A 21,227-nucleotide genomic window follows, 5' to 3' on the forward strand; every position below is an offset into this window, starting at 1 on the left:
TTTTAGTATTCCTCGATGACCTTCCAATAAATTAGTGTTATGTAATGAGAAACCCTATCGGGCCGTTGTAATTAAGTTACTTACATCCTATGACGGAGGGATGAACCGTACCCAGCTATTACCGTCCAGATAGGTACTGTCTATCAGTAGGTACTTATTGTTGGCTGTCCATGACCATGCAATAACTTTTAACGGTCGCGTCAATTTAGATAATTACCAGCCGTTTCCCGTAGATTTCTGTTGTTAACTTGTGAACACGAATATTTCCGTGGTAAAAGAACAATTGATAAAATAATAGCATTTCCAAAGATGAAAGAATTTTCGCCTTTTTAACATGTATAAGAAAAGACAAAGGTTCCCTTAATTTATACTACGAGTATAGATACATTAAGTTTATTTATACCTTCAATAAAGTGAGACACACATAAGAACCCTTTTGCTTCTTTTCTTTTGCCTGTAATACCACTCGCGGGATTTCTGTTTTTCCCTGAGAGATTTTCATCACGCGCTCCGCTCGCAATGTGTGTTTAATATATTCCCAGGATGAACGGTGCTCAGGAACAGTGAACTATCTATGTTTTGTGTTCATATACGAGTACCTACATTACTTAGAGCAGTATGTTTTTCGTGATATGTTTTTTTTTAACTTATGGAGAAGTAGCATTCTACGAAAAACCTACATTGAATTATAAATATGTACCAGTATCTAGTAGGAAAATGTGCTTTGATATATTTATTTACTTTATCAATAAAAGGTACGTCGCGTGGGTGTAATAACTTACATATCGATAATACACGGTTACCAAAACTTTACTAATACTACGAATAAACTTAACTTTTGTACACAATTACACACATCAGAGGGCGTCGTTAGCAATCTTCTACGCTCGGATTACGCAGATAATCCTGAGTTTGTTAGTTGATTTAACTATTGTTGCTATTTAGAACTTGTTCGAAGTTTGTCGTCTTAGCGGGACCGTTTATTTTGGGTGTTAGAGCGTTGACTCAGTGAGATTACGATTTAAATATAGGCGGGGGCGAGTTGCCAAATCATCGAGGAAAACGTACGGACTGTGTTCCCAATGTTTCGACAATTTGCTTGATTGTTTGAGCTGGGACCACACATCAACATTTTATAAACAAAAATGTTAATTGAGATATTCAACAACTTACGTAATAATACTTAATTTATACCTACTTTACTAAAAAAATCTACCTCTGCTATTCAGTGGAAGTATCTTTTCATGAAATAGAAATTGATTTAATCCAAAATTTTATGAAATATGTATTTGGCCAAAGCATTTGGCACTCTCACTAGCGAGAAAGCCGATACTACTCAGAAAATCAATCAATCGCGACCGCTGGCGGAATATACGGCTGTAACACTGTTAAAACACTATCCATATGACTGTATGGCTTGATTGAAATTCAGGAAACAAGAAAACCAGGTCCTTACCTGCGACCTGTGTACTTTACGTGATATAAGGTGGATGGACGAGACCCTAAAAGATTTATAGAGGCGGTTATCTGGGATCGTAGCGAACCAAGGTTCCCTTTTGTCTACCTATCTGAAATGTTCCGACGCGCGCGGTGCCATTACGTCATTGCGTCGCAGCGTTTGGCAATAAAGCGGCATTTGTCACATAAAACGACCATAAATTGATAATAATACTTTTAGTTTCAATAATATTGACTAGTTAAGTATATTGACTAGTAATAGAGATCGGGGTCACATGAGTTGGTAGGTAACTGTTACTTTTTTCAGTTCATTACTAATAAAAACCAATAAAAGATTAATTGCTGATATGTTGAGTCTTAATTAAATAAAGTTTGTAAGTAGATACCTTGTTTTTCAGGACCTTCATATTTGCCCAGCAGTAAATGTTTAGTGGTCTCGATGCTTGGAGATAAAAGTTCTGTAGCGCACACTAGGCAATTAAAAGATGAAATAAATTCCTTTCTAACAAAAAACCCAACGACCTTTTACTGCACGTGCACTAATACGTTTCATGAATGCGTAACGTAACGAGATGGTGGAATCTCCTTGTATGGGCTATCCATTCATAACATTACTTGGTATGATGCCAAATTTCGACTAAATCATCACGCATGATCATGCCAATAGTTTTTGTTATTTAGTGACTAAGGGATAGCCCCTTATAGTAGAAAAGTATTGTAATGTAGGTCGAGCGCTTAATTTTATCTTACGATTTGATTTCGTCGTTTCCAGTTGGGCAGTGAATTTGGAATGCTGGCGTTGGAACAAGAAATGTCTATGTCGACTCTGTTCGTCGCTGGCTTTGTTAACTATGCAAATTGTGGAATAAAGAGGTTTGCCGCTCCATCCCCCGCTAGTTTACGGGTTCGGTTATGCCGCGATTTACGATAGGGTATAAATCCAGTGTTTTGTTCGCTGTAATTATTCGTACTTAAGTACAATTTAGCAAACGGCTCAAGTATTTATGATGCTTCTACCCTAATTAGGTACATGGTGTGGNATTTAATACGTTATATATTTCGTCGAGCTGGGCTTTAGCACCGACGAAATTGGTGCCATTATCTGAATACATAACAGATACTGGACCGCGGCGAGATATAAATCTTTTAAAGGCGGAAAGGAACGCATCTGTGCTAAGATTAGAAACTAATTCTATATGAATAGCTTTCGTAACTAGACAAATAAAAAGACATATGTATGCCTTTTGAGAATGTTGTCCCCTTCGTCTAGTGGGAATGAAGCTAATAGGACCTGCAAAATCAGTACCAGTATGTACGAAAGCTTTAGCATCTTGAATGCGAAATGCGGGTAAATCTGCCATTTTGGGAGATGGATGCTGCGGGTTCAAGCGGAAACAAACATTACATTGTCTACAGCGGGCGCGTATAATAGATCTGGCATTTAATATCCAATAGCGTTGACGAAGAATAGACATGAGCAATCCAGGTCCAGTATGACAATTAGCGGTATGATAATGATCGATAAGAAGTTCGACGACGCGGTCACGTTTGGGTAGAAGCGCAGGATGTTTGGCTTCATAGGGAAGGTCTGATTTAGACAGTCTTCCTCCAATGCGAATTACACCGTGAGGGTCTAAGAAAAGTGATAAGCCACGGAGATGCTTCGAAGGCAACTCACCAGCCTTTAACAATTCAATTTCTTTGTTAAAATGAACGCTCTGAATGCTTTTGAGTATAAAAATCTCCGACGCATTTCTATTGGCTACGAGCTCATTACTCGGCAACCTTTTTGTGAATTTCAGAATATAATAAAACGTGTTTAGAAGCTTATTCCAGGAATTAACGTGGTTCGATATTTCATCAATTAAAGAAGGCTCAGAAGGAGCAGCAACAATAAGCGTATTGCTTTTATCTTTAAACTCTGGCAGAGTTTCACTCTCTAATGGAGTAAATATATCGATAGGCCATTCATTGACAGGTCTTTGAAGCCAGACTGGACCATCCCACCATAATGAATGAGAAATCAGCTGAGAAGGTAACATCCCTCTAGATATACAATCACTGGGGTTCTCTTTGCCCGACACGTGATGAAAACAATGAGGCGGTAGATTTTCTTGGATTTTGGCTACTCTGTTACTAACGAAAATAGACCATCTATGAGGAGACGAATGTATCCAAGAAAGTGCTATCGTGGAGTCAGAAAAAGCATAGATTCCTACAATTGGAATGCGCTCGGATATTCTCTCTCGGACTACTCGCACAAGTTTCGAAAGAAGTAAAGCAGCGACGAGTTCCAAGCGTGCTAGCGTTTGGATTTTACTTGGTGAGACTTTAGATTTAGCACATAGAAGCCTGACAACAATATTACCTGCAGGGTCAGTTATGTGTAAATAAATACAGGAACCATAGCCATTGAGACTAGCATCGCAGAAAGCAACAATGTTTACTGCGCAATCCAAGTTAACACCTATATGACGCGGAATACTCATGGTCGAAAGAGCGGGCAAATCTAATAGAAAAGCAGCAAAACGATTTTGAATGGATTCCGGAGGCACTTCATCCCAGTCTATCTTGCTTAACCAAAGTTCCTTAACCAAAATCTTGGCAAACAGGACGACGGGAGCAACTAAGCCGAGAACGTCAAATAAGCGAGCAACCAGAGAAAGAATACTGCGTTTTGTACATTTACTGTCGACTGCGACAGTAGTGAAGGAAAAATTATCATCAGCAGGTTCCCAGGACAATCCCAGTATTTTAAAATTATTATTACCTGTATCAGAGAAACTGACAGGTGAGCGGTGTGAGTCTGGAAGAGCCTCAAGCAGTGCGGGAGAATTACTTGTCCATTTGATAAGATCAAAGGACCCTAACTTGAACAAATCAATTAAATCGCGGGATAAATTAATTGCGGTCGGTACATCGGGTAACGAATAGACAAAGTCGTCCATGAAAAATTGAGTATTTACTACTTTAGCAGCATCAGGGAAGCGGTCGCTATGGTCGTGCGCTAACTTGCGTATCGTACGCATAGCTATATAAGGACTTGGTTTGAGTCCAAAGGGTAGACTACTAAATTGATAAGTGCGTATAGGTTCTTGAGGATCGAAACGGAAGAGAATTTTCAAATATTTGCGATGGTGTTCATTCACACTTACGCGAAGAAACATTTGTTTTACATCAGCAGTGACTGCAACAGGAAATATTCTGAAGTCTATTAGCAGTAAGAATAGGTCAGACTGTAAGTTCGGCCCAACGTAAAGAATATCGTTAAGTGACAAACCAGATTGAGTTTTACAGCTGGCGTCCAACACGGCGCGAGCGCTGTCCTTTCCAGCTTTAAATACAGCGTGGTGCGGAATGTAGTAACCCTCATCTGAGTCTGCCTCGGGGGCTTCAGATAAATAACCTTGTTGAATATATTCATTTATGGTTTTATTATAGTTTTGACGTAAGCCATCCACTTTGTCAAACTTTCGTTCAAGCATTTGAAAACGTCTATAAGCTACGGAACGGGAATCTCCCAATACAGATGGGTCTTTGCAGAACGGTAAGTCGACACTAAAGTGTTTATCCTGGTAAATCACCGAGGAGGTAAAAATATTTTCGCATTCTGCCTCATCTGGGCTAAGAAAGCTTTTAGAAGGAACCTCTTCTAATTCAAAGAATTTATGTAAACTTGATTCTATTTCAGTGTGCGGAAGTGCGGTAAAAAATGCAGTTGAGTGCGTCGGCAATTGACTAGAGCGAGCCGGTACGTCACCCATAAGCACATAGCCAAAACTAGTAAGTATAGCAGTAGGCGCGCGTGAACCTGATTCCACCTTATTCCCCAAATAAATATAAGGGAATAATTGAACACCCAATACTACATCAATTTCACTAGGAATGTTCCAGGATAAATCAGCAAGCGGTAAGTTATTGAGGTAAGTCATATCCTCTGTTATATCAACATAATTCGCGGGAAGACGATCTGTGATGCAGTCGATCACAAGAGCGTAAATATGATATTTATTATTCGGATCAGTACGAGATTCGATATCAAAATAAGTAAAACCATGAACAGGTCTCGAAGACTTGCCAACGCCTTGCAGGTAAGAGTCATGCAATTTATTAACGGGCAAGTTCAATTTATTACAACAATCTAAAGTTATCAAATGATTTTGTGAACCATTGTCAATCAAGCAGCGTACAATCTGTTTATTTTTATTAGCGCGGTGCGATGCAAATACTTGAGCGGTGGATAATAATATGGTAGAACTCGGTCTCACCTCCGAAGTGAGAGTAATAGAAGCATCATTCATATTTCGTTGAGTTGGAGTAGTACTACTGCACTTCTCTGTGCACTGTGGCGCGGTGTTTACGGCCGACATTGTTTGTGACGCGGCAGAGGTAGCGGGCGAATATTTTCGCGGTGCGGGCACGTCAAAATGAAGCAGCGAATGATGTTGCTTGCCACAGTTATTGCAAGTGTGTTGTGAATTGCATTTACTTGCAGTATGAGAAACACTAAGACAGTTAACGCAACCGCCCTTAGATTTTATAAATTCGAAGCGTTTTTGCGGGTTAAAATTGTCTCGAAATTGAGAACAAGAATACAACCTATGGTCAGCTTTGCATAGAATACACTGACTGGTCGTTTGAGTTCGCGGGTGCGGATCGTTACTAGAAACGAAAGATTTATAAGTGTTATTATTTTGCGGCGCGTCCCGATTATTATTATAATAATTATTTTTACGGGGCTCAGAGGCAGCGGTAGTGTTGGAACTACTATTATTGCGAGTTCTCTCTAATATTTTAACGCGGTCTTGAATAAAAGATATGAACTGATCACACGTAGGTATTTCTTTATCACCTACAGAAATCTCGAAACTCTGAAGCGTTTGAGAATCAATTTTCCTCAAACTACATTGCAAAATAATAAAATCTGCTAAGTTTTCAATATCTAATTGTTTGAGAGCTGCAATAGATGAAGATAACTTCTCAACAAATGGATTAAGACTCGCAGCGGTACCTACACATGTTTTAATGTCCAGGATGTTATTGACGTAGTGAACACCTAGACTACGCTTATCTTGGTACTTTTTGACGAGACTATCCCACAAGATATTATAAGTATCGCCGGTAGGAACGATACCTGCGGTCATTTTTAGGGCGCTGTGTGTCAATTTACTCATCAAATATTGCACACGTTGTGAATCCGTCAGCTGTTTATTAGAATGTACGTTAGTGCGGAAGATTTCATAGAAAATAGGCCAATTTTCAGCCTTACCGTCGAACGAAGGCAGTTCGATTGGTGGCAGTTTAATATGAAAGGAACCATTTTGCGTATTACTAGAAGGCGATTTCAATAACAACTTATTGCGCGCGTATTTAACGCTTGAATATAAATCTTCAAACGCGCTGAGCGAATTATAAGTTACGGTAAAATTGGGGTTAATTTCAAGTTGAATTTCGTTTATTTCATCCAGTATGTGTTCAAACTTTTCATGTAATTCAGAAATGCTTTCTGATTCCTCTAAAAACTTCTGATTCAATCTTGAATCAAAATTGGAAATATTCTTCGATGAATTGAATAAAGTATTTATTCTTTCGAATATTGATTCTTTTTTGGAAAGCAATAATTTTAATTTCGAATTTAATTTCGTATTTGCCATGATGACAAAACTGCAAAATAATATGAAAAAGTTTTTGAAAATAAACAAATTGCAAAAAAATATGGCCGGCGGTGTATGAACGTCACGTTATTTGAAACGAAAATGAATTTAAAGTATGCGGGTTAAATATTTGAAAAAAAAATAAGCTGGAATATCCAGGTTCGAAAGGACCAACAAATGGTGTGGCGTGTAAATAGCCACACCAGGAATAGAAAAGTTGCGGGGAAGAAAGATGATGCGGGGGTCGGCTGGTGACTCCAAACAACTCAAAAATACAGCTGCATAAAACGGAAACCACCAACCTGCGGATCAGAAGACGGAGACCAGGCTTCGAGGGTCGACCCGTCGATATTTCTTGCGGTTTTGATTATTTCAATATCTTCAGCAAATATTCAGCGGATTTTTCACAATGACTTCATTGACAGACGTTCCAAGACAACATAGAGTTTTCTTCTTAATTTTCCATAGAGGTCTTTCGCGAAGGTTGGCTCCTGCGAAGGTGCTGGCCCCGAATCCGATAAACAGATTAGTGGGAAACCATCTCATGCAGCTAGATAATTTGAGAGTTGGAGCCACCGAAGAAAAGGAAGAGAAGAAAGTTGGACATAGGCCCAACCAGTACATTTGTTAATTAAACTTTGACATTGTGTTTGTTACTTACAGCAATTGGGTGTTTCGATATTAGGTGATGGCAAATTACAAATAAAGCAACAAAAAGACATAATTTCGCACATTATTTAATCTGGGGATTAGTGACTTTAATAACAACAAAAATTACATGTTATTGTGTTGAGTGTTACTGTGTTAGGTATGTTATAAAAAGAAGAAAAAACTCTACGACTAAGTATATGGAAGCAATATAAAGTAACCTCTTTATAATATTAGTGATGGCGTACTTACTATGCTCCCGTAACCACCACTCTGTAATCAGGTTCCCGCCGTCTTCAAGGTACACAGGGCTGATAGAAGCAAATATTTTTCCGAGATTTCTTTATATTTACTTGATTGAACAAACGAAGGGTAATAATAATAATACAGCTGTACATTTTCTCCGAAACGCTGGGAAATTGATTTGTAAAGGAGTTATTGTAGTTTTATGTGTCGGTGTGGAGTTTAGAAGATAAAACAGTTGTTTGAAGATGTACAAACAATTTCATGAACGTATTGTATAACTACGTTTAACTTTTGGTAAAAATTGTTTCAGTGCCTCTGCTTTACATGACGCAAATCAAATTTAATGGAATTAAGTAAATGGAAACACAGCAATTTGACCTGTTAGTGATGAATATTCAAATTTTGCTGGCAGATGCAGATTGAATTTCCTGCTCTGTTTTAATTGAAAAAGTTGGGAAACCTGCAAACAAAAATGCCCAATTGCGGAATAAAACAAGAGCTTACTGCAGCTGCACGCGTAAAGCGTACTGAATTAAAAAGCCAGAAAATATAAAATATGATATTATAAAATTATCTTTTATATTTTAACAGTGTTTAGAGAAGCGTTGAAAAAATATATAGCTTGATTTCGTGGAAAACGATAATTCTTGATAAAAAGGGCATTTCAAGAGCTTTTATTTTGGTCTCGAAGTTATCCGTTTTAATAACAGCAATATCTAAATAATAAACCTAAAGTCAATGCAAATCTGATGTTGATAATTCCAAATTGAACGCCACAGTCAGTAAACTTAGATAGGTACGTATAGTAATGGCTGACTCGAGGGAAGGAAGATAAATCGGAGGGCTTCACCAAAAGACATTGTAAACTTAATCAATCAAATAAGGTAGTGTACTCAAAACTGATATGTACACAGTTATACTGGTTCACAAGTTCCATTATCTCTATTTCATAGCTGTTCGAACCGTTGACCTAAATAATGTTGTACACAAATAAATTGGATTTACGTTAAAGTTTCAGTAAACCAACAAAATTACCCTTGGGAGTAAAGTTTTAAAATGTAATGATTTGCTCTTTGGCGTACAATTAGAGATTTGGTTTACTGAAAATGAAAATTTCAGGTACAGATGTTAAACTAATTAGATTAATAGGAGAAATTATGGAACATAATGTTAATGTAGGTAATACAATGACAATAATCAAAGATGTTTTGGATAATGTTATTGGAGTCTCTACTATCTAATTGAAATTTAATTACCTACATTTATTGGAGACTAGCAGCCGCCCGCGACTTCGTACGCGTGGATCCCGTTTTACCCCCTTAGGGTTGGAGTTTCGTAAAATTCGTTCTTAGTGAGCTTTACTTTCTAAAAGGAACCCCCATGCAATTTTTGAGACTCTTCGCACTTGTAGTTTCTGAGATTTCGTGATAAGTAAGTGAGTCGGTGAGTCAATCAGTGACCTTTCGCTTTTATAATTATAGATTCTAATAATACACTGTGACTCAAATTCTGTTATTTTATTTCGTGTGAACTGGAACTTAACAATATTACTAACGAGAGCTTTGGTAATCAGCGTAAAATTGCAGTAAAGCTGGGTTTAATGTAGGGTGAAAAGTTGAGTATGAATACCGGAATTTACCAAGAAATTGAATTTTACTTTTATTCCCCAAGGAAGGGTAAAGAAAAAGCCCCTGGTTTGAACCTCTTGTTTTGTGAAAAGTTGTATTGAATTCTCTATAAATACGTCAATAATGGAATGTTTAACGCGAATTTCCCTCTAGATACATTAACGTACAATTTTAAGCCAGCAGTTATATATACGCTGCGCTCCCCTGGGACCAGAAGATCATAAAAGCATCCTTCGCTTTAAATATAGAGCGATGAGCTAACGGTCTTTATTTGCATTTCAATAGAGCGCATGACACGTTTACAGTTTTTAAGCGGTTTTATTTGAGTCCCGGAAGATGGATGGCCGCTAGAATTACTCGTATATTGGAGCTTGGTAAAATATCAATAGTGTATTGAAGAATTCTGGTCCATACATGGAGGTTCGGGGACCCTATTCAAGTGCATTGGGATAACTAGTAACTATAATATTAAAAAAGACGATCCATTAAAAATTAGTTGTAGGTAGGTAGATACTTTTGTTTCAGAAAAGCTATTAAATGTTGTTACTACTTTTTAACCGGCTGTGAGCGATCAATTACTATTGTTTTGTTATAATCATTTTCACTGAAACAACTTACACGATGGACGTGTGTTACAAATTCCAGTGAAATACTGGCAAGCGTGAAAGCTGATTATCCTTTTATTCCCGAGGGGCGGGTGGCACACGCACGACCCGCTTTTGTCTACCTTCAATCATGCGGCCTGAACCCAGACCATTCATAGTAACCATTGTATACTGAGTAATTTATAAATTAGCCACGTGAAAAGGTAAAACCGTCAGTCATTCCTTTTGTAATGTTCATTTCTGTTAATTAATTTTGAAATTGCTTTCACACTGACTAAGTTGGCGCAACTGACTAGTCAATTTTAAGAACTTTGTTTTAAAATTAGAACCGACTTGGTGTAGCGGTATTCTAAAGTGGGATATACCTACCTACCTTAATTAATATTACCTTAATAAAAGATGGACCTTTGAGAAAACATTTTCTTCAAGAGTTTGACCAGGCCTATTCATCTCCGCGAGTTTACATCGAAAACAAAACACGCACGATGGCCCACCTACAGGATACTATTCGACAAGGCCTCACATACGAGCGAACATTGACTCACGCACGCGTATTCTTGTGTATGATGGAAGAAAATAAAGAAAATGGTGTACTAAATACTGTGCAGTATTTAACTGCCTAAATAATAATAAAAACACAGAATGTACTTTTTTAAGTTGCCTCAAGACACTGAGAGGTAAATAAGTAGTTTATATTATTCATGATAATTCATGCTATAGCCTGACCAGGAACATAAAAACCCTGGCATAGAGGCGCATCAATTGCATTTGATAGTGCAACACTGAGTACAGTCGTACCTGTGTTAAATTAATAGGCTAACTTTATGTATCAGGATTCAGGATTACGGGCTAATTTAATATTTTCATAAATTAACGAAATCATATTATTATAGGTAACCTGGTTTAAATAAATTAAATGAAACCATCAATCGAGCTAGTAGGATTTATTTTATTATTCATCAATAATCAAATTCAGAACTTGAATATTCAACTGCAATGTCTGCTCATGAACGCTTCAAACTCGGTACTTCTTTTCCAATTCCATAAAATTCAACACTTAGAAAGTGACAAAAAACTTTAAAATAGGTAGTTGAAACAAACCACAGCTAATTTTCATAGTGGACTGTACTATACGATAAACATGTCAGTCAATTTGACAACCTTTGTCGGAAACATTATTCAATGAAAATATTGTCCGAACCCTTGGTATTTCTCTTCGACAAATACTTTAACACATTGTGAACCACTTTTCTTTCACGACTATAAAAAGATTTTAGCAATTTCATTCACAAAATCAATTGCGCACATTTAAAATAAAGTTTGTTTACACTTTGACAGCAATAGACTGACATGCAAGGTGACAAGTCAATGAAGTTTTTAGTTATTGTTGCCATTAAAAGAAATTAGTACCATTAGATTTCCGCAACATGGCGAGGGTTTTTATGTTCCTGGTCAGGCTATAAATCATGTATTATTTCTTCCGCCATTTTCCGCAGTTTGGCACCTCACGTCACATCATTTTACCGAAGTCAGCCCTATAGCTTCGGCGCAGTGCCGATCACTGACGTTTGTCAACAAAATGGTGCTTGACTCTTGACACAGGCTAAATTACACCATATTGTTAATGACATTGAGCATACATTTTTTTAAATACCTTCGCGAAGTAAAACTTCTGTACGTAGTACTTATTATTATTCTGTGGTTTGACATCGATGTTATGATATGATGTTATGATCTATGTTATCATATCTATACTTACTCTATTTAAATAAACACTGAAGTATTTACACAAATGTTTATAACAAAAATTTGGAAAGAATTCAAATGTTGTTCGATGTAAAAGCGTATAATATTTTTATGGATCTTGTTTTCTACAGCGAAAACTGTCACTGCAAAACAAGAGTGTTTAGAGGGCAATAAATAACCCGATGACGTAATTACTGAAAAAGGTTATCTTCTAGGATTAGCGTTTGACAAATTGCGCCATTACGTTTGGTCAGGATTTGGGACCCCTGAAATTGTAGCAGTGTTGGATGATTTACGTTTATTTGGAGTGTAACCCTATTGCTTGAACTGGTAGCAAATCGAATCTACTACTGCCATAAATATATTTAAACTTAAACCTTAGATTCGTACATGTATTCTGTATTGGTGTATCTATAATAAATAATAATGATTTTTTTTGCGGTCATATATCAATCGTAGTAAAATAAGTGTAGAGCTACAAAAGATGTCATTGAAGATAATGAAAATTGAGACAATTTATTTTCTTTAAAAAATGTGCTAACTAACTCGTCGCGTGGACTGTGAGCGCGCGGAGCACCTATAAAATGAAGACTAAGATTGCGACTGTTCTGTACTTTTATGACCACCATTCCATTTTACGGTACAAAAAGGAATAGTTATGTGACGCCCTTGGATAACTGACTGGACGCTTATGAATCCCTTGTGAATCTATACTAATATTATAAAGCTGAAGAGTTTGTTTGTTTGTTTGTTTGTTTGTTTGTTTGTTTGGTTGAACGCGCTAATCTCAGGAACTACTGGATCGATTTGAAAAATTATTTTTGTGTTGGATAGCCCGTTAGTTCCTGAAGGCTTTAGGCTATATATCATCACGCTAAGACCAATAGGAGCGGAGCACCAATGAAGAATGTTTCAAATCAGTGATTTTTTTCCTTTTGAGAGCTGACGCTGCGTAAACGGTTAAAGTTTCGCAAAAATCATGTATGACAGAATTGTTCCCCTTTAAAAGTTCTAAAAAAAAGTCCGCGATAGCATATGTCTATCTTTTAAGGTTGGCTCATAGTAACCCTTTTTATGCAAAAAGAAATCTGTTTTAAATTAATGCATTATTTGCGCAGGTTTTTTCATAAACATGATATTAATCCTTATCCAAATAAACAAGTTATTCATCACAAGTATTTAATTTTAAACATACTTGGCCTTTACACCATTCGATTTCAATAAATATCTTAGAAGATATCGCAGTTTTAAAATATCATCGCAGCAAAATAATGATCAAGTACTGCGCGCGCCACTGATGGATCAATGCACAGCCTAAGCCGCTGATCGTAGAGACCTGAAACTTGGACGGTGTATTCTTTGTAAGACGTAAGCATCTGATAAGAAAGGATTTTCCAAAATTCTACCCCTAAGGAGGTAAAAAGGGGGGGCAAAGTTTGTATGGGATAACGAGATTCCTTCGTTCAATCTACTTCAAATTTCGCATAAGCATTCTATAACAGAATTAATGGAAGATGTGTTTCGTATTTTAGTGAAATGCACCCCCTAACTATGTTAAAAAGGGGTAGAAAGTTATTTTAGTGGTGATTTGCTTCAAAGTTGATATTAATTACTCATTAGTGCATTTTTTTTACAATCATGTCATGTTAAAGACTATCATACTCTAGGGGCCTCCACTTAACCTCGGAGTTGGTGCCCGCTGCGTGCGGCTCGCCTAACAATGCATAGTAATGCATGACGGTCAAGCCGCGGGCACCTGCTTGCGCTGTATACATAAACTCATTTTCGCGCGAGAGTTTTGGCGGAGGCCCTTGAGGTAGTGGGAGTAGTCTTGAGGAAAAGCTCCTTCTCCCACGGCCAGTGGCATGCTAGAAGCTTGGTGATTCTAGCACCTGTAGGAAAATAAAAAAAAAGTTTACCAATAATACTGCGGTAGGTGTAGTTTTCGATTTCGTTGCAAAAAGATAATACCACCGATCAAAGGCCGAGCTGCATATTCATAAAATATAAGAAAATTTTATTTTTATGTTTATTAATTTAACCTTTAAGATTTTTATATTTTATAAGTATTCAAACATTTAGATAATAACGTTAAAAACATTTAAAAATCGAATGAGAACGTTTTCGACTTCTCCGCGGACGAAGTCGCGGGCAAAAGCTATTTGTAAAATAATTAGACTAAATTATTAAAAGTGCCTACCCAAAGTCATTATTCCACGCGGACGAAGTCGCGGGCACAGCTAGTCCTTTCATAAAACATTATCGCAGCCCTTGTGGTTCATCATAGATAAGAGGCCCTCAAATGGTACAGTCTCCAAAACTCTTATACGTATCTATATGCCTTTATGAAAAGATAGAAAGATTTGGGAAACCCTACACACATAATTTAAATGTATGTTCCGTTTAATTATTTTTGGTTTTTAAACAAACTAAAAATACACAAAGGTTATAAGTTCAACGTAATATAATCATGTTAGTTTGGAAGAGTGAATGTACTTAAATGCGCAGTGTGTGTTTGTAATGTTTTGAATACCATTTACCTTTGCAAAAGCTAACCGCAACACTCATGTCTCACCTACCCGCAAAGTTTTCGACCCTTTTGCTTTAATGGAAAATGTACCGTGGATTACCGCCATCTAGAGAAGGTACATAGTTTTATGGCCTGAATAACTTTAAAACAGCTTTTACTTTAAAAGAAGAGCTTGAAGAGTCGACCTTTTTTGAAGTTTCTTAATACGCTCCGGTATAAATTGTGCAGGTATAGTTACTTACTTCCAAGACGATAATTTACTTGAGCAAAGAGCTATGAATAAAAATTCGGAGTCCTCGAAATTCAGCGTAGGAGCTCTGCATGTAGAAGTTTAGTCTAATCTTTTGCCAGAAAATTCGAAATTTTCCACGATTGGTATTATTAAACCGTGCACGCACATACACGAGTGAAGTTTAATTGGTTTGCCCAATTTTTCCAAGTACCTAATTACTCGTATACTTGTTCTAGATAAAGGCCGACCCTTTGGAGTGAACGAGCAGGCCCCGTTTGATCCTTGCATTTTATGATTCCTCTGACCCGAGAAATTCCGTGTGCGCAGTTAAAAGCTACGAGTACACTCCTACTAGTATTAACTAGGCAGATTGATGGAAGATACACATACACTACGTATAAACTAAACAATACCTACAACTCCAAACTCAAAATAAAATAAACTGAGTATAACGAAAGAACACTACTAAATGCAAATTAACTAGTAATACACCGCACCTGTTCGAAGTATTATTTGAAGTACCTACTAAGCAATCATTTCAAAAAGAAAAAATGATCATTTCGTTTTAAAAAATAAAATGAAGGTGGAACTTTTCTCGCACACTTCATACGTTCGTTTATTATTATTACTTCAGTCTTTCATGAAATTACCCTGTTTATATTAGCTAGCAATAAACACAGAGTTTATTGCATCGGCCGTTAAAACAAAATAGACAACTCATATCCGTTACGAACATAGTCAATAAAATAAAGCAATTTGGTTTTTTATTTGTTATTCGAACCGAGTTAGCTGAAACGCTTTCATAGTACACTTGTAAAGAATCATTTGAACTGGGACCTATTAAACACATTTTAATTGATTCATAAAATGCTCTATTGTGTTCTTATAAATTATTTTGGCGTAGACTTGAAAAAAGTTTTAAAAGTAGCTTTTAAATATTTTATCTTACGGCATAGCACTTTACTGACGTCGCCGCGTCGTTAGATTGGAGAATCACGTCGCAATCGTTTGCTACGTTTTATGTCTTACAACTGAGGCTCTATTTGTTTAGGGAGGCGTGACACGAATTAAATTTAAATAATTCCTCCTCTTGCAATTTGAAACCATGTTTTTGAAATCTACCTACAATAAAAGTTAGTTAACAAACATAATCTTTTTCAAATAATCTTAAATATATTACGTAAATGTCTCTTAAAATATTTTGTTCTTTCAATATCTTTAAAGTAAATTATCATTTTGAAAGCTTTTATAATGGATATAAAGTTTGAACTCAATTATTTTAATGGACTGAGTTTGTAAGACGTTCTGTATTAGATTTTGAAAACCTCAATGTAGATAAGCCATTTAAAATGTTATCATCCAAATCTCTGGTAAAAACTTAACACGACACGGGGTGAGTAAGATGCTTGCAATCATATTACGCCGTTTTGCTTACAGCATTTTACAGCATTACGTCACGGTACATTGTTCTCATACCCACTGTTTGTCTGACACTTTCGTTTTGTTATTCCTAAGCTCGAATTATTAGGCAAATCTGTATCGTTCACCTATTTCTTGGAATTGCTCCTTTTCGGATCTAGAAAATTATGTCTCTGAGTACAAAAGAAACAAACAGGGATTACGTCCCAAATGAGTTCGACGGAACCAAATGGACATTCTTAAAGGAAAATCTTTAGTAGGATCAGCTGCGAGACGTAAAATTAGGCTCGAACGACGTGTTAATTAGCGCGATTGATCCCTGAATAGATTCCGTACGAAGTAAAACCAACTGAGCTTAAGGAGGAATAGAGTTTTTTGTTGTTCAATAGATCACAAAATTGATGACCACCCACTAATGAATGTATAGGCAATTTTAAAGAGTATTTTATACGTGGATGTTGCGACATTTTTTTTTACTATGTAAATGGTTAAAAATGTTTTCTTATTCGTCCACCGTCAATAAACACCTTGGGGAAATAAAATATAAATGCGTTTATTAAGCATTCAAACCCGCGCGTCTGGGCGCATAAACAGATGAGAACTTCTTTCTGTGTGCTCATTTCAGCCCCTATACAACTCCATCCAAGTTAAATCCTAATTAAGTTTACCTGCAAGTTTCATATCAAAATATCACGAGTTGATATAAGTTTACTTTATAATACAGCAGAATGTCGTAGTACCCTTTACAGTAGAATAGTGGATTACTACGACGTTCTGAAGGAATTTGCATTTTCAGTTTCATATCAGGTTTTTTTACTGATCTATGACTACAATTATATTTTTACGTAATTATTCACTGCAATTCTATAAGTTGTTGTCGACTTAATTGTTAAACGTTCTTACGAATTAGGTAAACACTGTGACTCGTATCTAGGAATTGAGAATGTTTGTGATTTACTCTTAAAAGTAAGATAATAGAACGGAGAAAACATTTAGTTAATTCCTTCATCACGAAGTAAAATCATCGTCAAAATGTCTCTTTGATTATACTTTGTACATATGTATATTGATAAGCATTTCGAAAGAACAAAATAACATTAAGCAATGATTGTCAAGGAAATCTTATTTATGGTTTTATTTTTTATTTATTAAAAATGGGATTAAAAAGAAATAATACTTATAGCTTATTTTTAAAGTAGGTACTTACAATACCATTTTGTTTTCTTAAACAATAAATTAATTCATCGTTATTGTCATAATAAACATAGTTTCCTAAGCCGAACTAAGTGCTTTACTGAGAGAAATGAAATAGGTAGGTACAGTAGAGTGTCTCTTATATCAGTATGATGCAGCAATAAAAGCTAACGCTGACTCAGAAGATGGATAATGCTTAGAAAAGTTCTTTAGTCATTTTTCAGCCTGTGACATTCGTGAGAGATGAAACCGGCACTCCGGTGCCATTATGGGGGCTAGACTTGGAAATTAATCAACTTGATTTGGGCGCTTCGCAAAACCCATTTATGTGCTGATTAATTTGAACTATTAGTAACGTTATTTTTCTTTGTCCACAGGTTTCACCCAGTCGCACCGACTGGGACATGTTAGTACTTTGCCGTTGCTGCAACTGAATCGTCACCATTCCCAAATCCAGAGCAAACAAGCCGAGATGTACTCGGACACGGAGAGATAAGAAGTACAAGAAGGACAAAAGTCCCACGATGTTCTCACTGGCCGAGGGGTGCGGGTGCGTGAGCTTCAGGGGCAGCCGGCGCGCGCGCTCGCTCGGCGACGACTCGTCGTCGTGCCGCAGCTCCGAGATAGAACAGGAGGTCCCCAAGAAGCTGGGCCGCAGAGTCCTCAACGGGGAATGCACCATGAAGGCCCTCGCTCCGTTCTTGAAGTTTTGGCGACGAGACGACGTTAGCATGACCAAGGCCGAAAGAAGTAAGTTGTACCACAATCAATTATTTGGGACTAGGTCGATTTAGAATTACGAAAATAACGATGTAACGTCGAAAAGGAAAAGAGGGTCTTGATGGATTACGCTACGCGTGTAGGCGCTCGTGAGAAACAATGAGCAAAAGCGCAATCTTTATCTCAAAGTAGATTTACTACTTAGAATACTTAAACATTTATTTGCGAATAACGAATGTGATTCAATATTTTGATGAAGCTAAACGCTAATAAATTAACATTTTGATTGCGATGGCAACTCGGTTTTCTTAGAAAATCACAACCTACAGATATTTTATAATGAGATTTCAAACAGTCTGTATTTGAAATTGCTACCTTAATAAATGATCGTAATGTCGTTGAATTGGCTGAATTAGAATAGGTAAATCAATTTGTGTTACCCAAGGTACCGAATTGAATTTCATACAGGTAGACTATAAATATTCAAGGTTAGATAATGTAAATTGGATCTCACGTGTCTTAGGTAACATAATAAGGGGGGAGCGGTAACAACCCACGGTCCTCTCACCTTGCTAGAGAGGAACTATTACCGCAAGCTAATAGAGCTTTTAGCACAAGTTAGACAAAATATAGATGTTGATTGGTTACGTAGCATTTGGTAAAATAGTAGATTTAAAATGATTAACGAACTTAGGTTCTTGTATAATAAATAGAAGGACAGCTTTCTATCATTTTCTACGCCTCGGTCTGTTCTAAATGTTTTATTATCAATCAAAATATGTATAATTTGTGGTCAAATACCTGCCTTGTTATGCATAAAAAAAAATTGAAACATTCTTAAATAAATGCTTCTGAGGATATTCATATTTTTAAGACATCATTTACCTTTAAGAAGGGCTTTCCTGCCCTTAACCTTTTAGTAAGCGTAAAAATTGTGTTATCTTGGGTCGAAGGTATCGCCGTGGTAATGTACGAGTAGCTACGTGATATTATACTTCATTTCGACATTTTTATTTTTCGCTATGCAGGTTTTATTCCGAGTATGATGACTGGCTTAGCAGGTACACGGTCATAAATTGTTCGCAAATCCACAAGGATTCCTTTGATGGCGGATACGCCTACGTCGAAATGTTTTAATCACACATAAAGGGGTCCAGTTGTAGAGTTTAAAAAGATTTTTGTCAGTGAAATGTTTTTAGAATCGGGGATCATAATTTTCTAAGCATTTATCCATCTACGAGTAGGTAGGTTAAACTACACATACAAAACCTTAAGTTTGACTTATTATAGCGTAAAATTTCTAAACATGTTATTGCTATTATGAATTTAGGTAAAACCGTATATTTTACCAGTTTATTTTGACGTCGACCCACAACGCTTAAGAGTATCATTATGTCTAGCAAATTTAATTGGAGAGGTTCATCTTGAAGTGTCATCAAAGGTTAAAGAAAACTCTGTTAGGCTTTTTTACTTGATTCATACACCCCACGTAGGTATGTAATTTAATATGGAGAGAAATCCGGGAAATGCTAGCCCTCCCATTAAACGAGCAGGTACGAGTACTCCCTGGTATTAACCACGTTACACACCTACGGCGAGAGCCTTAAGTGACGTCAATATTATCTCACAACACACACATCTCCACTTCCATTAAAATTTGCATAATTTCAACAATTATTCTTACACGTATTTATGGAATAATGTTTGATGTAGATATTGTTAGTGGTCCTGTAATTAATAATTTGGACACGGTAAAATATGTTTAAAGATGTTCCGTTCCGACTTATAGTGAATTGTATTAAGATTTATAAAGTTATTGGTCACCTGCTAAAGAACTATACAGTCTGTGTCTTATAGATTTATTGACTTAAAACTATTGTTGTTATTCAGGTCATGGGAATTTCTATGGGTTAGAACTTTTTATAGACGTGTATAAAGTATGAACCTTGTTATTCTATGTTACCTGCGTATTAATAGTACATGTCTTTGAACTCGCCTTGATCTGAATTGCAGTAGGATAATAATTACGATTAAGACTAAATGATTATCAAAGTTACTGTTGTAATAACTTTGGAGTATCCTTGCATAAAAAGGTACATGACATGCTAATTAATTTTGCCAGACTTGTTAATCAATTTGACTAATTAGTTAAGTATAATGTGCAAAATCACCGTCTTTTTTTGGGAAATCTCAGACACGTACGTCAGTATTTTTTGATTTTGAATGATAAAACACGTTACAATAACGTAATCATGTCACGTAGATTGGCTACATACGTTATTTTCTTTGTGGAATTTAATATTTTGGATTTGAAGCCACACTCACAAATGCGAGAATTTGATAATGTTTGTGATTAAGGCTCACAATTTTCATTTAAAAAATACATACAGCCGAACATAGAACCTCCTCCTTTTTAAATTCGGTTAAAAAACAGGATACGCAAACATTACCTACCAATACCTTTTTTGCTTACATTTGCAGCTTTTTTCATACTTGAGAAATCTAGCCCGCTAAATTAATTGAAATTTCACGAAACATCACCAAACAGTGGCTTTCGTCTAATAAATATGAATACGGAATAAAAGTTAGATTCTGTAGAGTAACATATTTTTTCATATTATACGTGATTGATTTACCTTTCAATAGAAACGAACGAAAATGGTTCGAACCAGAGCGTGCGTACAGCCTTAATTGATTACATTAAAGGGAGGTATAAAACCGACACGCTCGTATCTGATTAGGTAGGGAGTAGGTGTAATAATCCAGTTTCAGATGATAACGAGTATGTTTACCGCTCTTTGAACCATAAATTAGGAATATCGTGACTGTAGGTGGTAAACAACTTGGCAATTTGCGTGAGATGAATTTATTCTACTCAATACTAAAGCAATGAGAGCAATATTGATCAGAAAAACTAAGCTGATGGTGGTAATTGGCTGATTATTTTATTTCTCTTCACAGACATTCAAACTGAGTAATTTAGCTATCAATGTTTGATTTCCAATCCAAAGTAATAATTGCTCTACTTTGTTTTAGACTAGAATCACTACTAAAACTAGATCAGGTTATTCTCCTTCGTAAAAGTACTTTTTTCATCATTTGTTTTGATACCAGTAGACTGTTCGATCATTTTGATAAAAGCGATAG

General features: G+C 36.3%; 1 protein-coding gene across 1 annotated transcript in view; it reads left to right on the plus strand.

Annotated features, from left to right (window-relative positions):
* LOC114351274 (zona pellucida domain protein papillote) overlaps positions 1–21,227 on the plus strand; it is a 57,862-nt gene that overhangs the window by 5,220 nt on the left and 31,415 nt on the right. Inside the window, exon 2 of the mRNA XM_028302413.1 lies at positions 17,738–18,110. Coding sequence (XP_028158214.1) covers positions 17,885–18,110 — 226 coding nt within the window. The 5' untranslated portion in view covers positions 17,738–17,884. The remainder of the gene's footprint in view (positions 1–17,737; positions 18,111–21,227) is intronic.

The sequence above is a fragment of the Ostrinia furnacalis genome, unplaced genomic scaffold, assembly GCF_004193835.3.
Source record: "Ostrinia furnacalis isolate ACB-3 unplaced genomic scaffold, ASM419383v2 OfSCF1126, whole genome shotgun sequence".
NCBI classification, from domain to species: Eukaryota; Metazoa; Arthropoda; class Insecta; order Lepidoptera; family Crambidae; genus Ostrinia; species Ostrinia furnacalis.